Raw genomic sequence first — 21,508 nt, 5'->3', positions numbered from 1 at the left:
ATATGGTAGATATGAAACCAACTATATCAATAATCACTTTAAATGTGAATGATCTAAATATATCAAGTAAAAGACAGAGACTGTCAGAGTGGATTAAAAAAAAAAAAAAAGACCCTAACATATGTTATCTCTAAAGACACTGATAGATTAAAAGTAAAAAGATGGAGACGGACATATTGTACTAACACTAATGAAAAGAAAGCAGGAGTAGCTTATTGATTTCAGACAAAGCAGATTTCAGAGCAAGGAAATTATCAGGAATAAAGAGGGCATTATATACTAAAAAAGAGGTCAATTTTCCAAGAAGACATAACAATCCTTAATGTGTGTGCATCTAACAACAAAGAGTGTCAAAAAACTGACAGAACTAGAATCCACTACTGCAGTTGGAGATCTCAATACCCCTCTCTCAGTAACTGACAGATCCAGCAGTCAGAAAACCACTAAGGATATACTTGAACCACACAGTATCATAAATCAACTGGACCTAACTAGCATTTATAGAATATGTCATCTAACATTCTTCTCAAAGATATAAATAAGAAAATGAAAAGACAAGCCATAGATGGGGGGTGGGGTATTCAAAAATCATATATCTGGTAAAGGATTTATATCCAGAATATATAAAGAACCCTTACAACTCAGTAAGAAGACAAACAACCGACTCAATGTAAAAATGGCAGAAGACTTAAATAGTCATCTCTTCAAAGAAAACATAAATAGCTAACAAGCGCACTAAACAATAGGAAAATGCAAATTAAAACCACAATGAGATACTTTTATATATCCACTAGAATGCCTATGGTCAAAAGGACAGACGATACTAAATGTTGGCAACCATGTGGAAAAACTGGAATCCTCATCCTTGCTGGTGGAAATGTAAAATGGTACAGCCACTTTGGAAATAATTGGCAGTTTCTTAAACTTAACCATAAAACCCAGAATACCACTCCAAGGAATCCAAGAGAAATGAACAGGTATATCCACACAAAGACTTACATGCGAATGTTCATAGATACATTGTTCATAGTAGCCCAAAACTAGACATCCAAATAACCATTGATTGGTAAATCAATAATTACATATTGTATGATTTAACTTATATGAAGTGTTCAGAAAAGACAAATTTATAGAGAAAGGAATCAGACTAGTGACTGCCTGATGCTGGAAGTAGGAATAGGGGCTGACAGCAAACAAACTTTTGGGGATGATAGAAATACTGTAAAATGATGGTTGTGCTTGCCCAACCATAAACATTTACTAGACATCATTGACTCATTGACCTACAATGGGTGAATTTTGTAGTATGTAAATTACACTTAATAAATTCATTCCTGGGCCCCACCCCAGGATTTCCAGACATAAAGCATAAGAATACACATTTTATGGGATGCCTGAGTGGCTCAGTGGATTGAGCGTCTGACTCTTGGTTTTGGCTCAGGTCATGATCTCGGGGTCATGGGATCAAGCCCCACATGGGGCTCTGCACTCAGCACAGAATCGCTTGTCCTTCTCCCTCTGCTTCTCCTCTCTCTCTCTCATGAATAAATAAAAGCTTAAAAAAAAAAATACACATTTTAACAAGTTCACTGGTTAAGTCTCCTGTACTGGGAACTGGCTTTGGGTAGCCTTAGCAGCCCAATCATGTATTAGATCAGGATGCAATTAACTAAAGTCATAAAATTCAGGTGAGAAAAGCAAGAATTTGTTTAAACCAGGGGGGGGTTCCCAAACCTTTGTTAAGGGGAAAATGCCTCTGAGTTATTAAGAGGTGAGCTGAATACAAGGACTCCACTGCACAACAAAGTTGGTTTAATTGTTAAAGTCAAGCAGGTTTCTTTCTTTTTTTTCTTTTTTGCAGGAATTTCCGTATCTTCAATTTGAATTGCTAACAGGGAGATTTGACCATTTGAGAGATGCAAAATTTCCCAAGTTTATTTGATCACAGAACATTTTGTTCCCTCTGAGGATTGGGACTTGTATTCCATGAAAAGCCATCTTAGGCCATGAGAAACTCCAAACTAGACCTTATTTTAATAATATACTATAGTTTGAGAGGACGTGGACTATGCAAGTCTTACCCAATGGAAAATTCTTAGAGTGAAAGAATGACATTTCCTTTTGGTATAGACAGGAATTGATGGAAAGATAATATCCTGGGAATAGTGACTGTCTAGTGTTTTTCAAACTTTAGTTTGGCCAGGGACTTGTTTCATAAAGTTAAATATTAACTCAGAAGAATATAATAGATTAAAAAAAATAGAGGCAGAAGTACTATGGTTTAAGAAAAAAGGTAGCATGGGGAGTCCAAAGTTTCAATTTGTTCCTATTCCTCAGTGCCTCTCCCACCCCCATTTCTGGGTGTCTGAAGAATCTCTACGTTCCTGGGAGTGCACTGTGAGGCTTGCTTTCCATGTAAATGTGAAGGCTTAAGTATTTGATCTTTGTACAAGAAAACAGAGAGGTACATGGAATGATTATAGTCTTCGAATTAAGCAGTTTTGTGAAAGGAGTATGACCTTTAAATCCTGATGCTTAGGGTGGGCTCAAGTGGAGGATGCTCTCTGAAAACCAAGAAACAAATGGTGACTTATGGGCTTAGAACAGGTGAGAAAATGTTGGCTTTTAGAAAGCCAATTGGCTAGGAAGGAGCTAAAGGATCTCTATATAGATGGGTCAGAAAGAACTAGAAATAGCATTCTAGAAATAGTTCTGTGCAGATATTTTTAAGTTGAAAATATGCCTATTCCCAAAACATTACCACTGCCGGGAAATCATAACCAGGCACAGACTGGCTGATCTGTGATACATTGCTTGATCCGAGATATATGCCAAGTTGCAGGAAAAGCCAGGGCTGCAGGGGTGTGTCCCATGAAGGTAAAGTTCACCTGTTAATTATCCCTGGTTAACTCAAGCGTCTGTGAAAAATGTAAGACAGAGGTCCTCAGGTAAACAGCAATGCTTTCCCAAACCCTGTTTTTATCAGTTTGTGCGGGACATTGTTATTTTGAGGCTGTTACATATAATTATATATATATATATATATATACATATGTATATATATATATATATGCACAGAACGTAAAAATATCTGCATGGAACTATTTCTAGAATATATATATATATATATATATATTCTTATCATTTCCCCTGAACAAGTGTCCAGATAACCAGTTCAATTAAAGCAGAGATTCATTTTTTTTTTAAAGATTTTATTTATTTATTTGAGAGAGAGAATGAGAGAGAGAGAGCAGGAGAGGGGGGAGGGTCAGAGGGAGAAGCAGACTCCCTGCCGAGCAGGGAGCCCGATGCGGGACTCAATCCTGGGACTCCAGGATCATGACCTGAGCCGAAGGCAGTTGCTTAACCAACTGAGCCACCCAGGCGCCCCAGAGATTCGTTTTATTCCAAATTCTCTGTCCTATAAAATTTCTGTCTATTTCTATATAAGAGAGACTCAGGAATAGGGTCGTAAAGTGTATTATATGATTCGCACAAGAGGGGGCCAGCCAGCGCAGAACCAAGACTGACACAAGAAATAACACTTACCTGTCCACAATGATGCCATGAGGTATGAGGACATACTCCAAATCTCCATAATAGTGCTGTGGGTATGTGAATAAATTCAAGTCATATCCTGGCCAATCATCCATAATCTGTAAATCAAATTATTTTGGTTACAATAATTTTCATGGGGAATTTATTTGTAAAATGTAAGTAAGCAAAAATGGGTATCATTTGAAAAAAAGAATAATATGGAAAACAGAGAAGTGGTCTGATGATCAATATGACGTTAGATTACATTCTATCAACCTATGAAAAGCTCCGTGGGGGAAAATAATTTGTTTCACGAAACCTGATAAAAGATCTAGTACTGAAATGAACAGAGAATCCCACTCCTAACTTTTGGCATCATACAAAGAAATATCCACTTGATGTCTTATAGCTAACCTGATAGTATTGTTTGTAACGTTTGTTATATCGAAATTATATAGTATCATGAATATAAGTAACACTATGTTCATAAGTATATTGGACTTATACTTATGGACTTAGAAATATGGACAGTATCATCATGCATTATTATAAATGTTATTACATATACTATTACATGAAGTTTGGTAGAAGTTTGTAAAGTGCACAAACTTCTGAGTGGTCTAGTCATTACAGTAAACACTTCAGAACGATATACTATGGTGGGAACTTCCGTCAGTCCTATTGGGAAAAATTGTTCCAGAAAATTGGCCTATTCATGTAGTGAATAGAATACTAGCCAGTCTTTCCCTTGCTTAGCACTGGATGTGCAAATTTTATGGTTAGAACAGTAAAGATGTGGGAGAGAGAATGAAGGTGAAGAGCAAGTTACTTTTACTTTCAGATCACCGAGAAAGGATACACCAGGGAAGTGTTAGCACTCAACTCATTCCATAGCTGTCTTGCCGGTTCCTGTTCTTTGATGACTCCTGCACACTTCCATCAGATCCGCTATTCAGCTTGAACCTTTCATCATGCAGAGCTATCCCAATTTTCCAGCCCAGTTCCCTACATCATTGCCTCCCCATCCTCAGGCTGGGCTTCAGTCCAGCCGTGACCTTTCCCAGCTCTGTGTTCTGTTCATTTGTCTTTCTTGCACCTGCACCCTCTCCTTCTCCTTCCCTCTCTCCCTCTGTATCCCAAGCTCAACCCCTCTGCAGAAGCTCAGGTCAGGCCTCACTTATTTCTGGAGGCCTTGCTCACTGCTCCTACTCTCTGATCTTCTCTCCCAAATTCCTCATAGATGGGGCCCTCGTAGCTGTCTTTTCAAAGGCTCCCAGACAGGCTCCTTGAAAAGACTTCTGCCACTTCCAGCCTCTGGCTCACTCCATCTTATCTGTTATAGGACCCATTTGTACATCATTTAATTCTGGCACGTCCCCCAGCTGTCTACCCTTTCCTCATCCAGGACTCAAAACCTTAGCTCAGGTTTTGGAAGGGCAACTTATGGTCCAGCTCCCACCCAGGCCCACCCCAGTTCTGGGTTCTGGAATGCCAGCCAAACCAAACTCAGGGCATTTTCTTCCAAATTTATCCCTTTCCTATCTCAGCAAAGGACAACATATTTTTCTATTTGCTCAGATCAAAATGTTGGAGTCGTTGTTGCCTTCTTTCTTTCATTCCCTCATGTAACCCATTGGCAAATCCTATCATCAATTCCTTCAAAATTTAACCAGGACCACCTGTCAGCAACCCAACTGCTACCTCCCAGTCAGTGCCACCATCATTTCTCCGGGGACCATGCCATAGCTGTCAGACTTGCCTCCCTGCTTCCACCCTGCACCCCCACCCCATTCCAACATGGCAGCCAGAGCTCCCCATTTCTGAGTACAATCCAGAGTCTTCACCGTGGCCCACAGGGGCTACCTCTCTGACTTGTCTGCAGGCATTCTCTACCTCCTTTATTCTGCTTTAGCCACATTCTTCTTGCTGATCCTTGAACATGCCAGGCACGCTCCTGCCTCAACAGCTTTGCACCTGCCCTTTCTCTTGCCTATAATACTCTTCCCCCAGATTTCTACATGGCTTACACTTCACTTCCTTCAAGCCCCCACTTAAATGTCACCTCCACAGAGAGGACTTACCTGATTACCTATAGAAAATAGCACCCCCTTCCTTCCTACTCATCTCTATATTCCTTTTCCCCAGCTCTACTTTCCTTCCCAGCATGTGCTCCCACTGGATGTGACACATGTCTGTCTCTCTGTGTGCTTTGCCTTGTCTCCTCCTGCTAGAATGTCAGTGCCTTCTGACAGAGACTATGTCTGAGTCACTGTGGAAACCCCAGTGCTCAGAACACTGATCTGGAACACAGTAAGTGCTCAAAAATGTTCAATGAGTTAACGAATGACACATTCTCCATCCACAGACTACCCAAGACTACTTGAGCTCCAGCCCAAACTGATTTGTCTCGATTTGCCTCCTTGCATAAAGAATACTGTTGCTCAAGGCTCTGGAAATTCATATCTACCAGGGGCAGATTGTTAGCCAAATGGTGTGTGTCATCCGCCTCTTTGAAAAATATCACATTTGCTCTGCCTCTATCCGCAAATTGGCTGGGTGCAACTATTGAATTTGCACAGAGCGACTCTGTTTTCCAGCCCTGAGAACTCCCTGTGCCTGCTGTAACCATCAACACCACAGTTCCCTGTCAGAGCCTGAACAGCAGCTGTACGTGAGGAGCCTCCAGAAGATCCTCTGGCAGGCCACGGTAAAGGCCAGACAAGAACCCCAACCCACAAGGGGCCCCAGGGAGATCATTCAAGTGCACAGCATTTTCTGGCTCCCCTTCAGACCACACACACACTCCCCACTCCACTTCCTGGAGCCCTTCCAGGTCACCGGTGGCATCATTAACTAGTGGTCTTCTGAGCCCATTCTTCCTACCATGCAAATCCCTTACTGCCCCCTTCCCCCACTCTCCCCCTGCCCCCCCTCCCCAGCTCTGGCTGTATCTCAGAGCCTACATTCCTCTCTGTGTTCTAGAGCTTAGCTCTGACCCTTACTGGCTGTGATGCTAGGGAAAGTACTCACCCTGCCTGAGACTCAGTTTCCCCCTCCTTTAAACAAGACACAATAAAACCTATGGTCAGGGTTGGTGTGAGGATTAACAGAGAACAGAAAGTCTCCAAAGCAGGCAGGAATAACCCCATTTGAGGATCTGCTGCAAGGAAATGGCCTCTACAGTGCTATGGACTGACTTGTGCCCGCCCCCTCCAAAATTCATTTGTTGAAGCCCTAATCCCCCATTGTGATGACATTAGGAGGTGGGGCCTTTGGGAAGTAATTAGGTCATGAGGGTGGAGCCCTCATGATGGAATTAGTGCTCTTCTAAGAAAAAACCAGGGAGCTCTCTAGCACACTCTCTCTTTTTTTCTCTCTCCCCCATCTCTCCCCCCTTCTTCCTCTCTCTCTCTCTCTCTGCCATGTGAGGACACAATGGGAAGAATAAGGCAGCTATCTACAAGCCAGCAAGAGAGTCCTAACCAGGAATGAAATCAGCCAGCACATTGATCTTGGACTTGCAGCTTCCAGAACTATGAGAAATACACGTCTATTGTTTAAAACAAACAAACAAGGGCGCCTGGGTGGCTCAGTTGGTTAAGCGACTGCCTTCGGCTCAGGTCATGATCCTGGAGTCCCGGGATCGAGTCCCGCGACAGGCTCCCTGCTCGGCAGGGAGTCTGCTTCTCCCTCTGACCCTCCTCCCTCTCATGCTCTCTGTATCTCATTCTCTCTGTCTCAAATAAATAAATAAAATCTTAAAAAAACAAACAAAAAAAACCAAACAAACAAAACAAGAGAGAGAGAGAGAGAGAGAATTTACTTAGAGTTCCTAGGATGTTTCCTGGTGTATAATAAGTGCCTAATAACTGATGTCAAAAAGAAGAAAAGAATGATAAGCAAATGGCAAAACCAACCTATTGATAACAGCCGTCATGGTAACCTGTAGTCAAAGGCGGCATGAAGTAGTGGTCAAGCACTCAGACTTAGAAGCCCAGCACCTGTGGGGGCGGGGGGGCGGTTATAGCTGTGGGACTCAAGTTGGGGCTTTAACTCTCTGTGCCTCAGTGTGTTCATCTATAAAATGGAGTCAGTGCCTGCCTCTCATGGCTATTGTGAGGATTCAGTAAGATACATAACGGAAATAAAACTTACAAAATCATCATCTAGTCTATAGTACGTCCAGGGTAAGTGTTAACCATCTAGGTGTGTTGAAACAACACGGGTTAACTTGCAAATTAAAGGTCTTAATTAATTTACAGAAGGGCCTCAAACCTATTTGTCAACGTATTGTTACCCTAGTTAAAGTTACACATTTAAAAATAGAAGAAATGTATTTCTCTAAAACTATTCTATAATTCAAACTGGTCTTTTCCATTGAGTCTGAAATAGTGAGTTTTCCTTGTTGAGGTGAGAAAAAAAAAAAGACAATTAGAGATAAAGGAACTACTGGTTTACAAACAACAGGTGTTGGCGAGGATGTGGAGAAAAAAGAACCCTCGTTCACTGTTGGTGGGAATGCAAACTGGGGCAGCCACTGTGGAAAACAGGATGGAGGTTCCTCAAAATATTAAAAATAGAACTACCCTTGGCGCACCTGGGTGGCTCAGTTGGTTAAGCATCTGCCTTCCACTCAGGTCATGATCCCGAAGTCCCAGGATCGAATCCTGCGTTGGGCTCCAATCCCGCGTCAGGCTCCCTGCTCAGTGGGGAGTCTGCTTCTCCCTGTGCCCCTCACCCTACTCGTGCTCTCTCTCCTCTCTCTCTCTCTATCAAGTAAAAAAAAAAAAAAAAAAAAGAACTACCCTATGATCCAGGAATCACACTATTGGGTATTTACCCCCAAAATACAAAAACACTAATTCAAAGGGATACATGCACCCTGATGTTTATTGCAGTATTATCTACAATAGCCAAACTAGGGGAGCAGCCCAAGTATCTATCAATGGATGAACAGATAAAGAGGATGTGGTATGTATACAGAGGAATATTATTCAGCCATAAAAAAAGAATGAAATCTCGCCATTTGCAACAACATGGATGGAACTAGAGAGTAGTATGCTAGGTGAAATAAGTCAGAGGAAGACAAATACCCATATGATCTCACTCATATGGGGAATTTAAGAAAAAAACAAACATGCAAAGGAAAAAAAGAGAGAGAGAGAGAGAAATCAAGAGACAGACTTTAATTATAGAGCACAAACTGCTGGTTACCAGATGGGAGGTAAGTGTGGGGGGAATGGGTGAAATAGGTGATGGGGATTAAAGCGTACACTTATCATGGAGAAAAAAAAGTACTATGCTTTTTTTTAAAATAAAGGAAACTACAGGTTTAGTCCTTGTAATTCTTAATGGTGCATGCAAATTGCATTGCAAATAAGTCCTAAAGCTGAAGGAATGCAGGCTACTATGAACTGTAGATAATTATGTTATTCATCTGCTTTTTAAAAAATCAAAACAAGAAATCTTCTTTAAATAGTTTCAGTATCACAGATAATATGCTCTAAGTTTAGTCAGAACAATGCTTTCTCTGTCCAAAGACACAAAAAACATTGCTAGGCTGGGGAAGTGACAAACACATTAACTGAGCCATTTTCTACAAAATTCAAACCCTAGAACTCATTCAGCATTTCTTTTTTCCCATTTGAAGATGTATTGAAAACCTTCTTTCTAAGCCATTAAAAATAATTTTTTTTGCTTAGCATATTTCTTGCACCATTTTTCAGGTTTTTCCCCAGGGAGAAAAGTAGTTTGGAAACACATACAAAAAGCAAATCCCTGCTCCTCTCTGTCTCTGAGCCCCACACGCTGGGCCCCACTCTCTCCTTCAGGCAGTGACCCTGGTTGCCACCACTTTTCAGGCTCACATCTACCCCTCGACTGTCAGGGAGGAAAGGAGTCTCATCTCTCAGCTCTGCTTCCAAGAATTCCCACACAGGAACATCCAACATCGACTAGCCCAGGCAAGGAGGTGCCTCAAACCACACTTTGAATCAATGCGTAGAAGCAGTTTCCTAAAAAAAGGCTCTAGATTCTGCTCCCAGAGGAATAAAGGAGACTCACCAGACCAAATGACACCTTGTATCACACAGGCCTTCCTCTTCTGTGGTGGGTTAGGCACCCAACCTGATAAAGTTGTGTTTTAGATGGATTATCTGATTACTTATCTCCAATACTGCCCCAATTCTTGCGGGGGGTGGGGGGGACCCATAACAGAAGCACAACAATTATTTTAGATTTTTTTCTTCTTATTCCTTCTAAACCCACTGTGTAGGTACTAGCTATGATTCTCTTGATAATGCTTTGGTAGAAACAAAACATATCTAAGAACCTGATCCCAAAAGGCCAGATGAGCAGAGAGCTTTCTCTCTCCCTGAAAAGGAACAAAGAGGTACCAATCATGGGCTGGTGACTTTACTGGCTCTAGATCAAGGGACCAGTCAATCTTGAGCAAAGTTTCTGAACTCAAGGTCTACAACTCTTATTTGGCAATTAACATTTGCTACCGCTTACTGTTAATAACCTACCAATGTCCTACCTCCCCTATTCAATGGAAAGCCATTGTAGGCAAGTGCCATCTTAAATCTCGTAATATTCCCTTCTCTTGCACAAACCAGGCTTCTTGTTTTATGCTTATGTCATCCGGTTCTATGCCCCCCTGCCATCTTCATCACAAAGTTTCTACCAACTCGGAATTTTCTTCTGCACCTCATTTCTGGACAGCCCCCAAACATGCCTCCATCATCCTATTAGCCACTTCATCCTGTGGCTCCTTCATCTGCCTTAACCCAAACTACTTCATCTTTATGCCACATCCAATCTTCCAGAGCAATCCCACCTCAGAAGGACTTCCCTGCAATCACAGCTTTCTATGTAGCACTGTGAGTAAAACCTGACTTCAATCCTGCTTCTGTCATTTGCTAGTTATGTGACCTTGGGGATTTTCTTAATCTCTCAGGGCCTCCGTCTCCTCTTCTGTAAAATGGAGATTATATTCCTCTCTCACGGATTTGCAAGGAGTTAATGAATAATTCAGGGAAACCACAGTAAGTGCTCAATAAACACTCACTATCAATACCTGCCCCCTTTTTCCACTGGTACTAAAACTTCCCTTTGGTTTTTTTTGCAACCATCCTTAAGCGTTCTCTATTTTCCCTGTATAGGTACCTTCCTGAGCTTTGCCTTTCCTCTCTACCGTAGATGCCATGGGCTTCCCCAGCACGTTGAACTCACTCTGAATTTGCCTTCCCTCCCTGTATCCAACTTGAGTTCGTCTAATTATGCCAAGCTTTACTGGAGAAAATAGCATGAATGCAGGGGCCATCCCGTGACACATTGTTTCCAACCTCTCATGAGGTCCTCTCTCTGCCTCACACCGTCTTTCTCAAAACATTACCCTGCTTCCCAGAGAACGTCTTTTGATACTAATAGATTGGGCTATTCATACTGTTCCATCATTTGCATTTTAGACTTTAACAATCTGCCTATCTTATTGGTCATATCAATTCACCTAATTCCTTTCTAAGAGCATATATTATTAAAGAGTAGTGCTATATTGTAGCCATTCTACTGATGGGATGGTTGTTTAAATGATTCTCACGGCTAATGGCTTTGCAATTGTTAAATACAATGGCCTCTTTTCCATCTTTGTCCTCCTACTTGCTGTTCCTGCAGCATCTGACGCTCTTAATGGCCCTTCTCGCCCCTCCACAAAACTCTGTTCCCTAGACACCTACCACCCTGTCTGTCTCCGGCTTTGCTAGTCATTCTTGGTCTCTTTATCGGATTTCTGCTGGACATTCTGCCTCTTCCATGTGGGGATTTCCAGGTTTCTACCCATAACAGCAGTTTATAATTTTTTTCCCATTTTCACGGGGCCTTCCTATCCAAGCCAAGCATCAGATATTTTTCTATTTTCTGAAGATTTCCAAGTCTATCCAATCACTCTCCTCAATTGCAAATACAAATTTCAAATTGCCTGCGGTGCATCTTGACCTGGAGGCCTCACAGATTCAATTTGTCCAGAATTGAACTTATTTCCCTTTTTATATTTTCGTTCCTCCCCCACCCCCAGGCTTAAATGTTCGCTCCACGGCAACTGGAGTGTTTGTTTGTTTGTTTGTTTGTTTTTAAGCATAAATTGGGTGTGAGGATTTCTTCTCAGGATACAATGATTTCTTTGCAATCGGTATGGCCAGTACCTCTTCTTCCGAGGGTTCACATGGCTACCTCCTACTCACCCTTCAGGTCATGGTTCAAATATCACTGCCAAGAGACCACCCTGACCACCTGAGCAAAAGCAGTACTGCTCTGCTCCCCAGGCCTCCTCCAATCACTCCGTATCTCATTACTCTCTTTTCTTTTCACTGCACACGTCACTATGTGAAATTTTCTTCTTTATTTTCTTGCCTATGCCCCTTCTCTAGAATGTAAGCCCAAAGAAGACAGGGCTTTGTCTGGTTCCCTGCTCTATCTGCAGAGCCTAGAACACCACCTGGAAACCCTGCAGGACAGTCAAATGAATTCCTCGTTCTTGAAGATGGAAAGGTCCTGCCCATAAATTAATAACTGAGCAACACATTTCAACCTGATTAGTTCTGTCTGCGTGTGTGGTGTTTCCTTCCCCAAACCCCATACTCCAGTAATCCATGCATAATCACACAGGTTACCTGCGAATACCACAGAGCTCTGAGAAAAGAAATGTTAATGCAGCAAGTTAGCCCCACTCTCCACCCTCACCTCTGTTAAACCTGATACAGTAATAACCACCACCTTCTATAGAGACCATTCTGGACAGGAGTTAGGAGCCGAGGCCACCGGCCACAGGGCAAGAGCAGATTTGATTCCAGGACACTGACAGATGGGTACCCTCTGATTGACTCTGAGGGATTCCCAGGGATAAAGGGGCTCTGGTCTGGGAACCCATCATCCCACATCCTCCCCTCCGGACACACTACTAGACAGATATTTTACAATCTCTCCAATTCGCTCAACGGGTCAAGCACGCAGTGTCTCCCTTTAGCTGACAAGGAGACTGACGCTCCGGAGGCACTAGCCTGTGTCCATCTTGTGCAAAGACCCCAGGGTCCCAGCCCACGTTTCAAAGCTTAAACTCCGTCCACTTGAGCTACTTTATTTCCTAGCTGCCCTGGAGAATCCTCCGTATCTTTTTGTAAACCAAACTGGAAGCCTGCGCTGGAGGGGTCAGGGAGAAGCACAAAGGGAGGGAGGCCCCCAAGAGTAGCCCGCGAGGGTCTTCACAGACCCGCCCTGCTCCCAAAGGTGACTCGTCGTGGCTAGCAGGAGTGGGGACCCGGCACCACACAGGGTCAGCGCTGGGGTATCCGATTCCTGGCCCGGGAGGGGAGGGAGGGGCGCGGAGGAGACACTGAGAACACGGGGTGCAGAGCTGTTAAGTGTTGGGTCAGGTCGCGCGCGGGGAGGGGCGGCTGGGAGGGGAGTATGGAAGCCATCAGCTCCGGGACGGGAGAACAAAGCAGTGGCCCGCCCGCATTTAACGCGAATGCATTTCAGGCATTTAATCTAAAAGGAGGGTGCCAAGAAGGGAGGGGAGGGGAGAGAGCGGGGAGCGCACGACTCAGCCCAGAAATCGGGAGTTTGCATTTACCACGACGCCTCGCCCGTAGTCTGGCGCCTCCTCGCTGCTCCCGGCCATGTTTCTCCCGGGGAAAGCGGGAAGGGAAGAAGGGCGCGGGAAGGATCTGGGAGGGCGAAGGGCTGGGAGGGGGATGGGACTGGGGACCGGGCCGCCCCGCCCCGGGCCAGCCGGCGGGGAAGGACCGCGCGCCGCAGACCCCGCGCCTGGCGCGGCTCCAGCGGCTCGGCCGCCGCGTCCCCCTGTCCGGGCCCCCTCCGCCGGCGGGTCCCGGGGCGCGGGCGGCGATGCGGGCCGGGAGCGCAGGGCGGGCGGCGCGGGGCGCAGCTGCCCAGCCGCGCGCGCTCCACCTGAGCGCAGACCCGGGGCGCGTCCCTCGCGGCCGCCGCCCGCCAGTCTGCGAGCCCCGGAGCCCCGGAGCCCCGCCGCCTGCTCCCCGCTGGGACTCGGGAGGACGTGGCTGCCCGCGGCTGGAATTTTACAGCAAGAGAAAGTGTTCCCATGGCCCCCGCCTCCCTAAGGCTGTGGTCCCCGGCTTTCAGGCGAACAATGTCTTTGAATCCTGCCTGCTAATTTTTATGCGCTCTTTATCCCAAGTAAAATCCGTGACAGAGTCTGCGCTATGGGATGTTCTCGAAGTATGGCTGTGGACGAAACTCTTCCGAATGGGTTTTTTTAAATCGTCGAACCGCCCGGTCCGCAGTTTGAAAGAGCCCTCTGATTGCTTTTATCCCGGCCCAAGCCCGCAGTTTAGGATCTGGAATCTGAGATAGGGCCTTTCCTTCACCGCGTTCAGGGGGGAAAAGAGAGAGACATTTTTACAAATTATCTACTTTACCACTTTTGTGAGACCCTGTGGCCAGACTTTCATGGTTTCGGGTTGCAGTTTAAAGCAATCGCTCTCAGATTCGAGAGCCTCTTTTATGAATCTTTTGTTAATTGAACCCCTAATGCAGCCTTCCCCCCACCGAATGTGCCGGTTCTTCGTCCATTCCTCAAGGGCCCCGCTTTCCATGAGTATATATTCATTCCCCTGCTCGCTCTCGTCCCGTTGCATTCTTTGCAGCCCCGTCCTGGGTCTGCAGCCCCGAGCTGAACACCGCTCTCGGACTTAGGCCTCTCTTTCCAAAAGACTGTTTTGTTCGTGTTTGGGTTCTGGCACACGGCAGGGAGAGGAATGCTGATTTTGCTTGGTTTGAGGGGAAAATAGCCACCAAGCAGTTAATGCCGCTCTAAGTTGGAAAGTTACTAGTCATTCAGACGTGGCCGTGCTCAGCACTGTTGATCGGCTTCCCCAGATGCCAGCGCAGGGGAAGGAAGACAGCTCCGTGGATCGCGGAGACCAGGCACGGTGCTGGACACTGGGTGATCTTGTTTCCTGGTGTGCAGGTAAACACATTCGCCCGTCCTTGTCAGAGGTCCTTGCTCAGGGCCATTTTTATAGTCTGCCTCTCACCTCTTTTCCCAAAGGTGAAAGTCCATCTTCCACTGACGTTATCAAGAACCAAGCCCGGGAAGTATCTTCACAACCACCGTCACTAAAACTTCCAGGAACTGAAAAGTACCATCACTGGGGTGGGATCAAACTATAGGGTTCACGACACTCGCTTGCGGAGCTGGTGAAAGCAGCTTCCGGCTACTTTAACCCCCGCAGGTTATGTGGAGAAGCCCTGGGGTGGGACATGGAAATCCGTGCTGCCAAGACCTCAGATGAGGGAAAGGCAGGTGGTTCTCAAACCACTCTGTAAAGTATCCCACGTTATCTCTTACTGCTGCAAAATCAAGCTTACCCCTAAGAGGCTCGGTGTGGGTCATGGGTCAGTCAGATCAGATTTGAGGCAGGGGCCTCAAAATAAATGACAGGTGTAGCTGCTAAACACAAATCAAAAAGCAACCCACTCTGGGCCCAGCTCAGGCACTGTGGAACATGGAAAAGAAACTCTGGGTAAATCTGTCCTTAGAAAGGCCATTAATTTAAATGCAGAACCAAATGGGATCACAATGAAAAAATATAACTTGCTTGAATGACAACAGGAATCTTATGAATGTATGCTCAAGAACATCCTGTCTAGACCTGTAGAGGACATCCTAAGAAGACCACAGAATGATGAACAAATTTTTTTTTAATTTTAATAATTCACTTTATTTAAACCAATATAGGAAAAATATCACTTCAACATTTATTGAGATGTTTATTCATTTTTTCATAATAGATCTTTGAAATCTAGTGTGTTTTATGCCTACAGCACATCTCAGTTTAAAGTAGCCACATTTAAAGTTTTCAGTGGCCACCTGTGGCTAGTGGTACCCATACTTGGGTGTTGCAAATCTAGAGTACTCTAGAATTTATTGCATTGACTTAAAGATCTTGGGAGTGAAAGGAACTAGAGAAGAAAAGGATGAGATTTCAAGTATAATTGATCAATGAATTTTCCAAGAACTTGATAGAAATCATACTAGCAATACAAAAGTTGACACCAACTAGTTGGATTTTTGTTCTAGTTTTTAAATATACCTGTTTTTTTTAACAAATCATTTTTAAAAATAAATTTATTATCTTGTCATATTTGGATGACATTTTGTGTGATCTAATTATAATTCGATACTTTGGGCAGCATTAAAGGAACGCGATGTAACACTTGATATCATGAATAGTAATTGCAAGGACCAGTATCCAAGAATAACAACTCATCTGGCCAGGCTTAATTCTTAATCTTGCGTTATGAGAACTTAGAGGCAAAAATTCTTTTAAAATCTCAAATTTCAGTTATGTGTCTAGTGGAATAGCTTTGCACTAGAATTCTGATTTTTTTTTTTTTTTAGTAACAATCCTTATGGTCTTAGCCAAAGAGGCTAAGCCAATTACATCAATCTAATATGCTACAATTTTCTCATCTATAAGAGGGGGCAATACATTATTGCTCTATTGCATATGATGAATGAGATTAACATAAGATAACAGGCAAGAGAATCCTCAGAAAAATCCCATGAAACTGTAAGGTATTACTAATCTGAGATACTGCGAAAATGTATGAGCAAATGATTGTAAAGTTAGTTGATCTGAAAATGACAGGGTAATTGCCTTTTTAAGATGGGTGTGATGGACCAATCGGGAGCAGTTATAGTCTAGGGACAAGTTGGGGTTGGTCTGAGAATTGATAAGGAAACTGAGAAAATTATTAAAATAATGGAATTTTCTACACAAAAAAGGGATATTTGAGCTCAGAATGTCCATTTTCTGATATTTCTTTGAAGGGGCTGTAAGAATAAAGAGGTATCTCTTTGCTAAGTTAATAACCAATAAATATGCTGGAGTTTTTCTGTCATTCTCTGTATCACATTTTAGTGGCAGATTCCCTGCATTTTATTTCTTTTTTTTTTTTTTTTAGATTTATTTTAGAGAGAGAGAAAGTGCACACAAGCAGGGGGAGGGGCAGAGGGAGAGGGAGAATCCTCAAGCTGACTCCCCTCTGAGTGAGGACCCCAATGCAAGCCTCAATCCCAGGACCCCAAGATCATGACCTGAACTGAAATCAAGAGTCAACTACTTAACTGACTGAGCCACCCAGTAGCCCCGAGATACCCTTCATTTTAAATTCTGAGATTATCTTGTGTCATTACCATGATAAAATCACAAATATTTATATTTACCTGAATTCTCCACCAGGCCAAAAGACTTTTGTCCTAAAAATACATACTGATTTTTTGACACTTTGGTAGTTTTTAAACTTTTGACCATACTAATCTGTTACTGAAGGAGCAATTCAATCTATGTGCTGAGTTGCTCAGTCTGTCACTCAGTAACACTGGATTCAAAAATACAGAAAGGCATTTATTTTTTCCTCAGCCCTGAAACATGAAAATAAATAAATAAATAAATAAATAAAACTCTCGGCCTGGGAACTGTGTTGAAATACATAAACATATGAAACTTAGTGACTCAGATTGTTAGTCACAGAGTCACTGGTTAGAATCTGGATGAAATCCACTGTGGACAAAGGCCAGTAATAATGATGATGATATTTTGCTTTTCCTTAGTGCTGAACAAAACCCTTTACAAATGTTACAAGTACAGGAGAAAAAGTGGCAAATACTTTCTTCTAAATATTCAGGCGAAGTGAGAATCTTGCTACATTTGAGTATTTTGTCCCCTGTACATATGTACAGAAGAAATATAGTTGCAAATAATTGTAACACAAAACAACTTAAGCAAAAGCCTCATTAGTATTCAGTTAGCATAGTAAGCCCTCTTTCATGGCCTCTTGTTTGAAACAGACTGGATCCAATGTGTAGTCTTAGAATAAAGGAAATAGTGGCCCCAGAGTAGTTCTTACAGATAAAGCCAGGAGCTACATTCAGAATTATGTTTTGTATTATTACACTTTCATTAGTAATTAACCTTCCGCTGAAGAACACACTATGGGTAGACTTTAGCCTGCTTTTTTGCAATAATGTCAGGCATGAGTAATATCATCAACACTAAGTGCTGGGCTGTTTCAGAGATATTCTCCTACTATCTCCCCATCTGACCGGAACAGGAATTGGATAGCTTCAGAGTAAAAGAATAATGCGTCCATGTGTTCCTCCAGATCTCAGAGTCCTGGCAGCCGACCTCAACTCTCTTGGCCACCATAAAGCAGTCATTGAAAGGACACAGCTGCAGGAACTAGAGGCTAAGCACTAAATAAATCCACAGGGCTAGAGGCACAAGTCATGTACATGACCCTAACACAATACCTTGTGGTTATGAATGAACGGATTAGCATCTAATGGTGCTATGGCAGCTTATGCAAAATTAATTGGTACCTCAGCCAGTGCCGAGTTTCTAATGGAAAGATGTCCAGTTCAAAAAACAAAAACAAAAACAAAAACAACCAAGGAGATCTCCTTAAACTTTGGCTGGGTTGGGGAGACGAAAGACTAACTAGAGTGGGGATTGAGCTGCTTATTCTCTTAGCTGTACATAGATTCTGTTCAGATCAGCATAGATGCACTGTTCTCACTGGCAACATCCCAGGAACTAGTCGGTATCGCCAGTGTCTGGGTTATATTCTAGATAGGAAGTAGGGGGAGCTTGGGAAAGTGGTGGGGGAGACGTGGCTTGAGGTCTGGAGTTGTCTCACATGAGGGAAGAGACTAAGAAAGAAAAGGAGATTGGACACTGGGGAACCTAGAGCAACATTTCCCAAGGTGTGTTTTGTGTCGTTTTTCTTTATATTTGAAAACGATGGGGTTGTGATTCATTAGGTTAGACAAACAATGAGATAAGCAAAGTTAAACACACTTCTATCTTGTGGGACTTCTAGGAGCTTGCAATATGCCAATACACACTGTCAATATTCAAGAAGACGGTAGCAAAATGCAATGTTTCCCTAACTTTGTTGACCATGAACATCTTCGTAGGGGGTGTTTTATAAAAGTTTTTAAAAATTACGCTATCGTGGAATATTTTAATTTATATTTTTAATATTATCTCCCAGGAAGAGGTTTTATATTGTCTTAAAAATACACTAAAGAATTCAATCTTTAAATATAACATTATTTTCATACTATGTATTGCCATGTTCTTCTTTTTAAAAAGGGGGCGCCTGGGTGGCTCCATCGTTAAGCGTCTGCCTTCGGCTCAGGTCATGATCCCAGGGTCCTGGGATCAAGCCCCGCATCGGGCTCCCTGCTCAGTGGGAAGCCTGCTTCTCCCTCTCCCTCTCCCCCCTGCTTGTGTTCCCTCTCTCACTGTGTCTCTCTTTGTCAAATAAATAAAATCTTAAAAAAAAAAAAAGTGCACTAACGGGGCAGCTGGGTGGCTCAGTTGGTCAGGGATCTGCCTTTGGCTCAAGTCATTACCTCAGGGTCCTGGGATGGAGCCCCACACAGGGCTCTCTGTTCAGCGGGAAACCTGTTTCTCCCTCTCCCTCTGCCCCTCCCCCTGCTTGTGCTCTCTCTCTCAAATAAATAAGTAAAATCTTTAAAAAATATATGCACTAAGAACTTAACTGGACATGACTGAGGCCTTTCTCCATCTCTGTATGGTCCTTCAAGTTGACATGAAATTTTGCATGTCCTAGAGGACAAGGAATTTATTCCCACCCCCATTCATTCTTTCCCCTTTCCCCCCGGCTTGTGAACAAGAGCAACCTTCTGAGTAGCAAGAGAGATGAAAGCCATCTCATTGTATGGATTCTCTTTGGTCTCTCTCAATGACAGTGCAGTGGCTTTCAAAGGCAACTGTTTGTAGACGTCTCAGCATAGAGAGTATCCAGGTGAACCAATAAGCATACTAGGTGTGGGCATGCTGGGCTCCTGGTATTTCCAAGGAGATCTCTATCATATCCAGGACAATGGCCATCTACTGGAGCACCCACATTAATAGTCCTGTGGTTCGTACTTAAAGGAACTGAGCTCTTTGTCTTTTCTAACTAGGAATCTCTTTACCATACTCACTACCTCAGCTGTACCCGTAGGATTAGGATTCGTGGCAAGTCAAACCTGATTCCCAGAGGGTGGGTGTGACTCCTCCCATAGGACCAATGCCAAATGGGGCTGTAGCAAGTCCACAGGCGCACAGGGCTACTTCTGGGTCTGGAGCCAGAACATTGTTGTTGAGTCTACCACATGGGGATGGGCCTGCTTTCTCCAAAGGGCTCTCCAAATGGGCTCCACCAGGGTTTCACATCCCCCAGCCTGGATCTAGAGCTTCCGCAAAGGCATTTTTATCCCAGGATATCTGCCAAATTATTGTTGTTGTGGGGGGACAGGAGCGAAGGACCTCCTAGTCTGCCATCTTGCTGACCTATGACTTTTTTAAAAAGAAAATTCAAATGTATTTTTCCATTTTAAATGTAGTATGTGCCAATAATTTTAAATCAGAACATTTGGAAAAATAGAAGTAAAATAGAAAGGCATTTTAAACATGTTCTGGGGTCTTCCAATTTTGCAACTCTGTAAAGTATCTTACACAGTCGTGACTAAAGGCTTGCTCTGTATTTCTATACTTCTCTGTCTCACACTCTAAGCAAAATAAACATATCACACAAGTATTTTTCCATGGTCTAATAAACTCTGTACAAATATTACTTGAAATGGCAATGCCATCATTTATTTAGCCATTCTCCATGTATTTTCATTACTTCCAAATTTTGATTTCATAAATACATATAAATAAATATGTTTTTAATAAAATGTTTATATGCATTTTAACCATTTCTGGAGGATAAATTCTTCAGAAATTGAGTTTCTAAATTAGAGAGTATAAATGTTTTAAGGTTCTTGACATATATTGCTAAATTTAGCTTACAATATTAATGGCTCTCTTTGATGGAAAATTATAGTATATTTTATACAATTTTTAACTGAAATTGAATAAAATTTTACTGCAAAAACACTTTAAGGTTTGAGAAAAAGGGTATTAGTTAACATATGTTAAAAGCTTAGTAATTGGAACTAAAAGAAAAGTCAGTTTGAATTTGTGATTAATTCTTAACTAAAGATTACTTTAAAACAATGTGCTTTTATTGTCGTAGTCCATAAAGTAATACCTAGACTAGTGAAAAGTTTATGGTGCTCTGTTTCAGAGTTTTGGCTCTAAGTCAGGGAAACTCAGCTTTAAAATCAGACTTCACCACCTACTGCCTGACCTTGGGCAAGTTTCTTAACTTCTTTGCCTTAATGTCTGCATCTGTCCAATGAAGATAATGTTAAAGTTGTTGTGAGGCATTGGTAAAATAATGTACTCAGAGGACTGAGTACCTCAGGAGTGTCCAGCACATTTCATCTATTATCAAAATAGAACGATTTTATTGTTTATAAAAGATTTTATTTATTTATTTTAGAGAGAAAGAGAGAGAGAGAGAAAACCAGCACCTAGGGCAGGGGAGTGGGAGGGAGAGGGACAGAGCAGACTTGGACATGGGGCTCAATCTCATGACCCTGAGATCATGACCTGCATGGAAATCAAGGGTCAGACGCCTAACCAACTGAGCCACCCAAGCGCCCCTAAAATAGAATAATTTTAAATGGAATTTCTGGTCAGTTGGAATTTCTGCATGAATAGATGGATCTGAGTTTTGAATTAGTAAACCTACAATCTATAAAAGTTTCTTGATGTAAGTGAGCTAACATTTTCCTTGAAATCGTATTGTGTTACCAACTTGTTTTATATATATGTATATAAAATGTTTTATATATATAAATATATATAAATGATATATATGTGTGTGTGTATGTATATAGTGTGTGTGTATGTATGTGTGTGTGTAAAGCAAAAATAGGCTACAGGAAAAGGGTCTGTTTAATTAGTACAAATAATGATTCTGAATTAAGAAGCCTATTTTTTATATTTTTAAATTTTACATTAGA

At 42.6% G+C, this 21,508-nt stretch overlaps 1 protein-coding gene and 1 long non-coding RNA gene across 3 annotated transcripts in view; one reads left to right on the top strand and one right to left on the bottom strand.

Annotated features, from left to right (window-relative positions):
- The window catches only part of PRTFDC1 (phosphoribosyl transferase domain containing 1), a 92,129-nt gene extending 78,796 nt beyond the window's left edge, over positions 1-13,333 (bottom strand). Inside the window, exons 1-2 of one of the 2 annotated variants that reach the window (XM_081820779.1) lie at positions 13,166-13,333; positions 3,550-3,656 (exon numbers count right to left, since the gene is read on the bottom strand). In XM_081820779.1, the coding sequence (XP_081676905.1) occupies positions 3,550-3,656; positions 13,166-13,213 (155 nt within the window). In that variant the 5' untranslated portion in view covers positions 13,214-13,333. The remainder of the gene's footprint in view (positions 1-3,549; positions 3,657-13,165) is intronic. The other variant, XM_081820778.1, reaches the window with a different exon arrangement.
- LOC145721670 (uncharacterized) overlaps positions 1-21,508 on the top strand; it is an 83,596-nt gene that overhangs the window by 34,777 nt on the left and 27,311 nt on the right. The window lies entirely within an intron of this gene.

The sequence above is a fragment of the Leptonychotes weddellii genome, chromosome 5 (genome assembly GCF_054177405.1).
Source record: "Leptonychotes weddellii isolate Sample4059 chromosome 5, ASM5417740v2, whole genome shotgun sequence".
NCBI lineage: Eukaryota > Metazoa > Chordata > Mammalia > Carnivora > Phocidae > Leptonychotes > Leptonychotes weddellii.
This window is presented reverse-complemented; position numbering and strand designations above follow the sequence as displayed.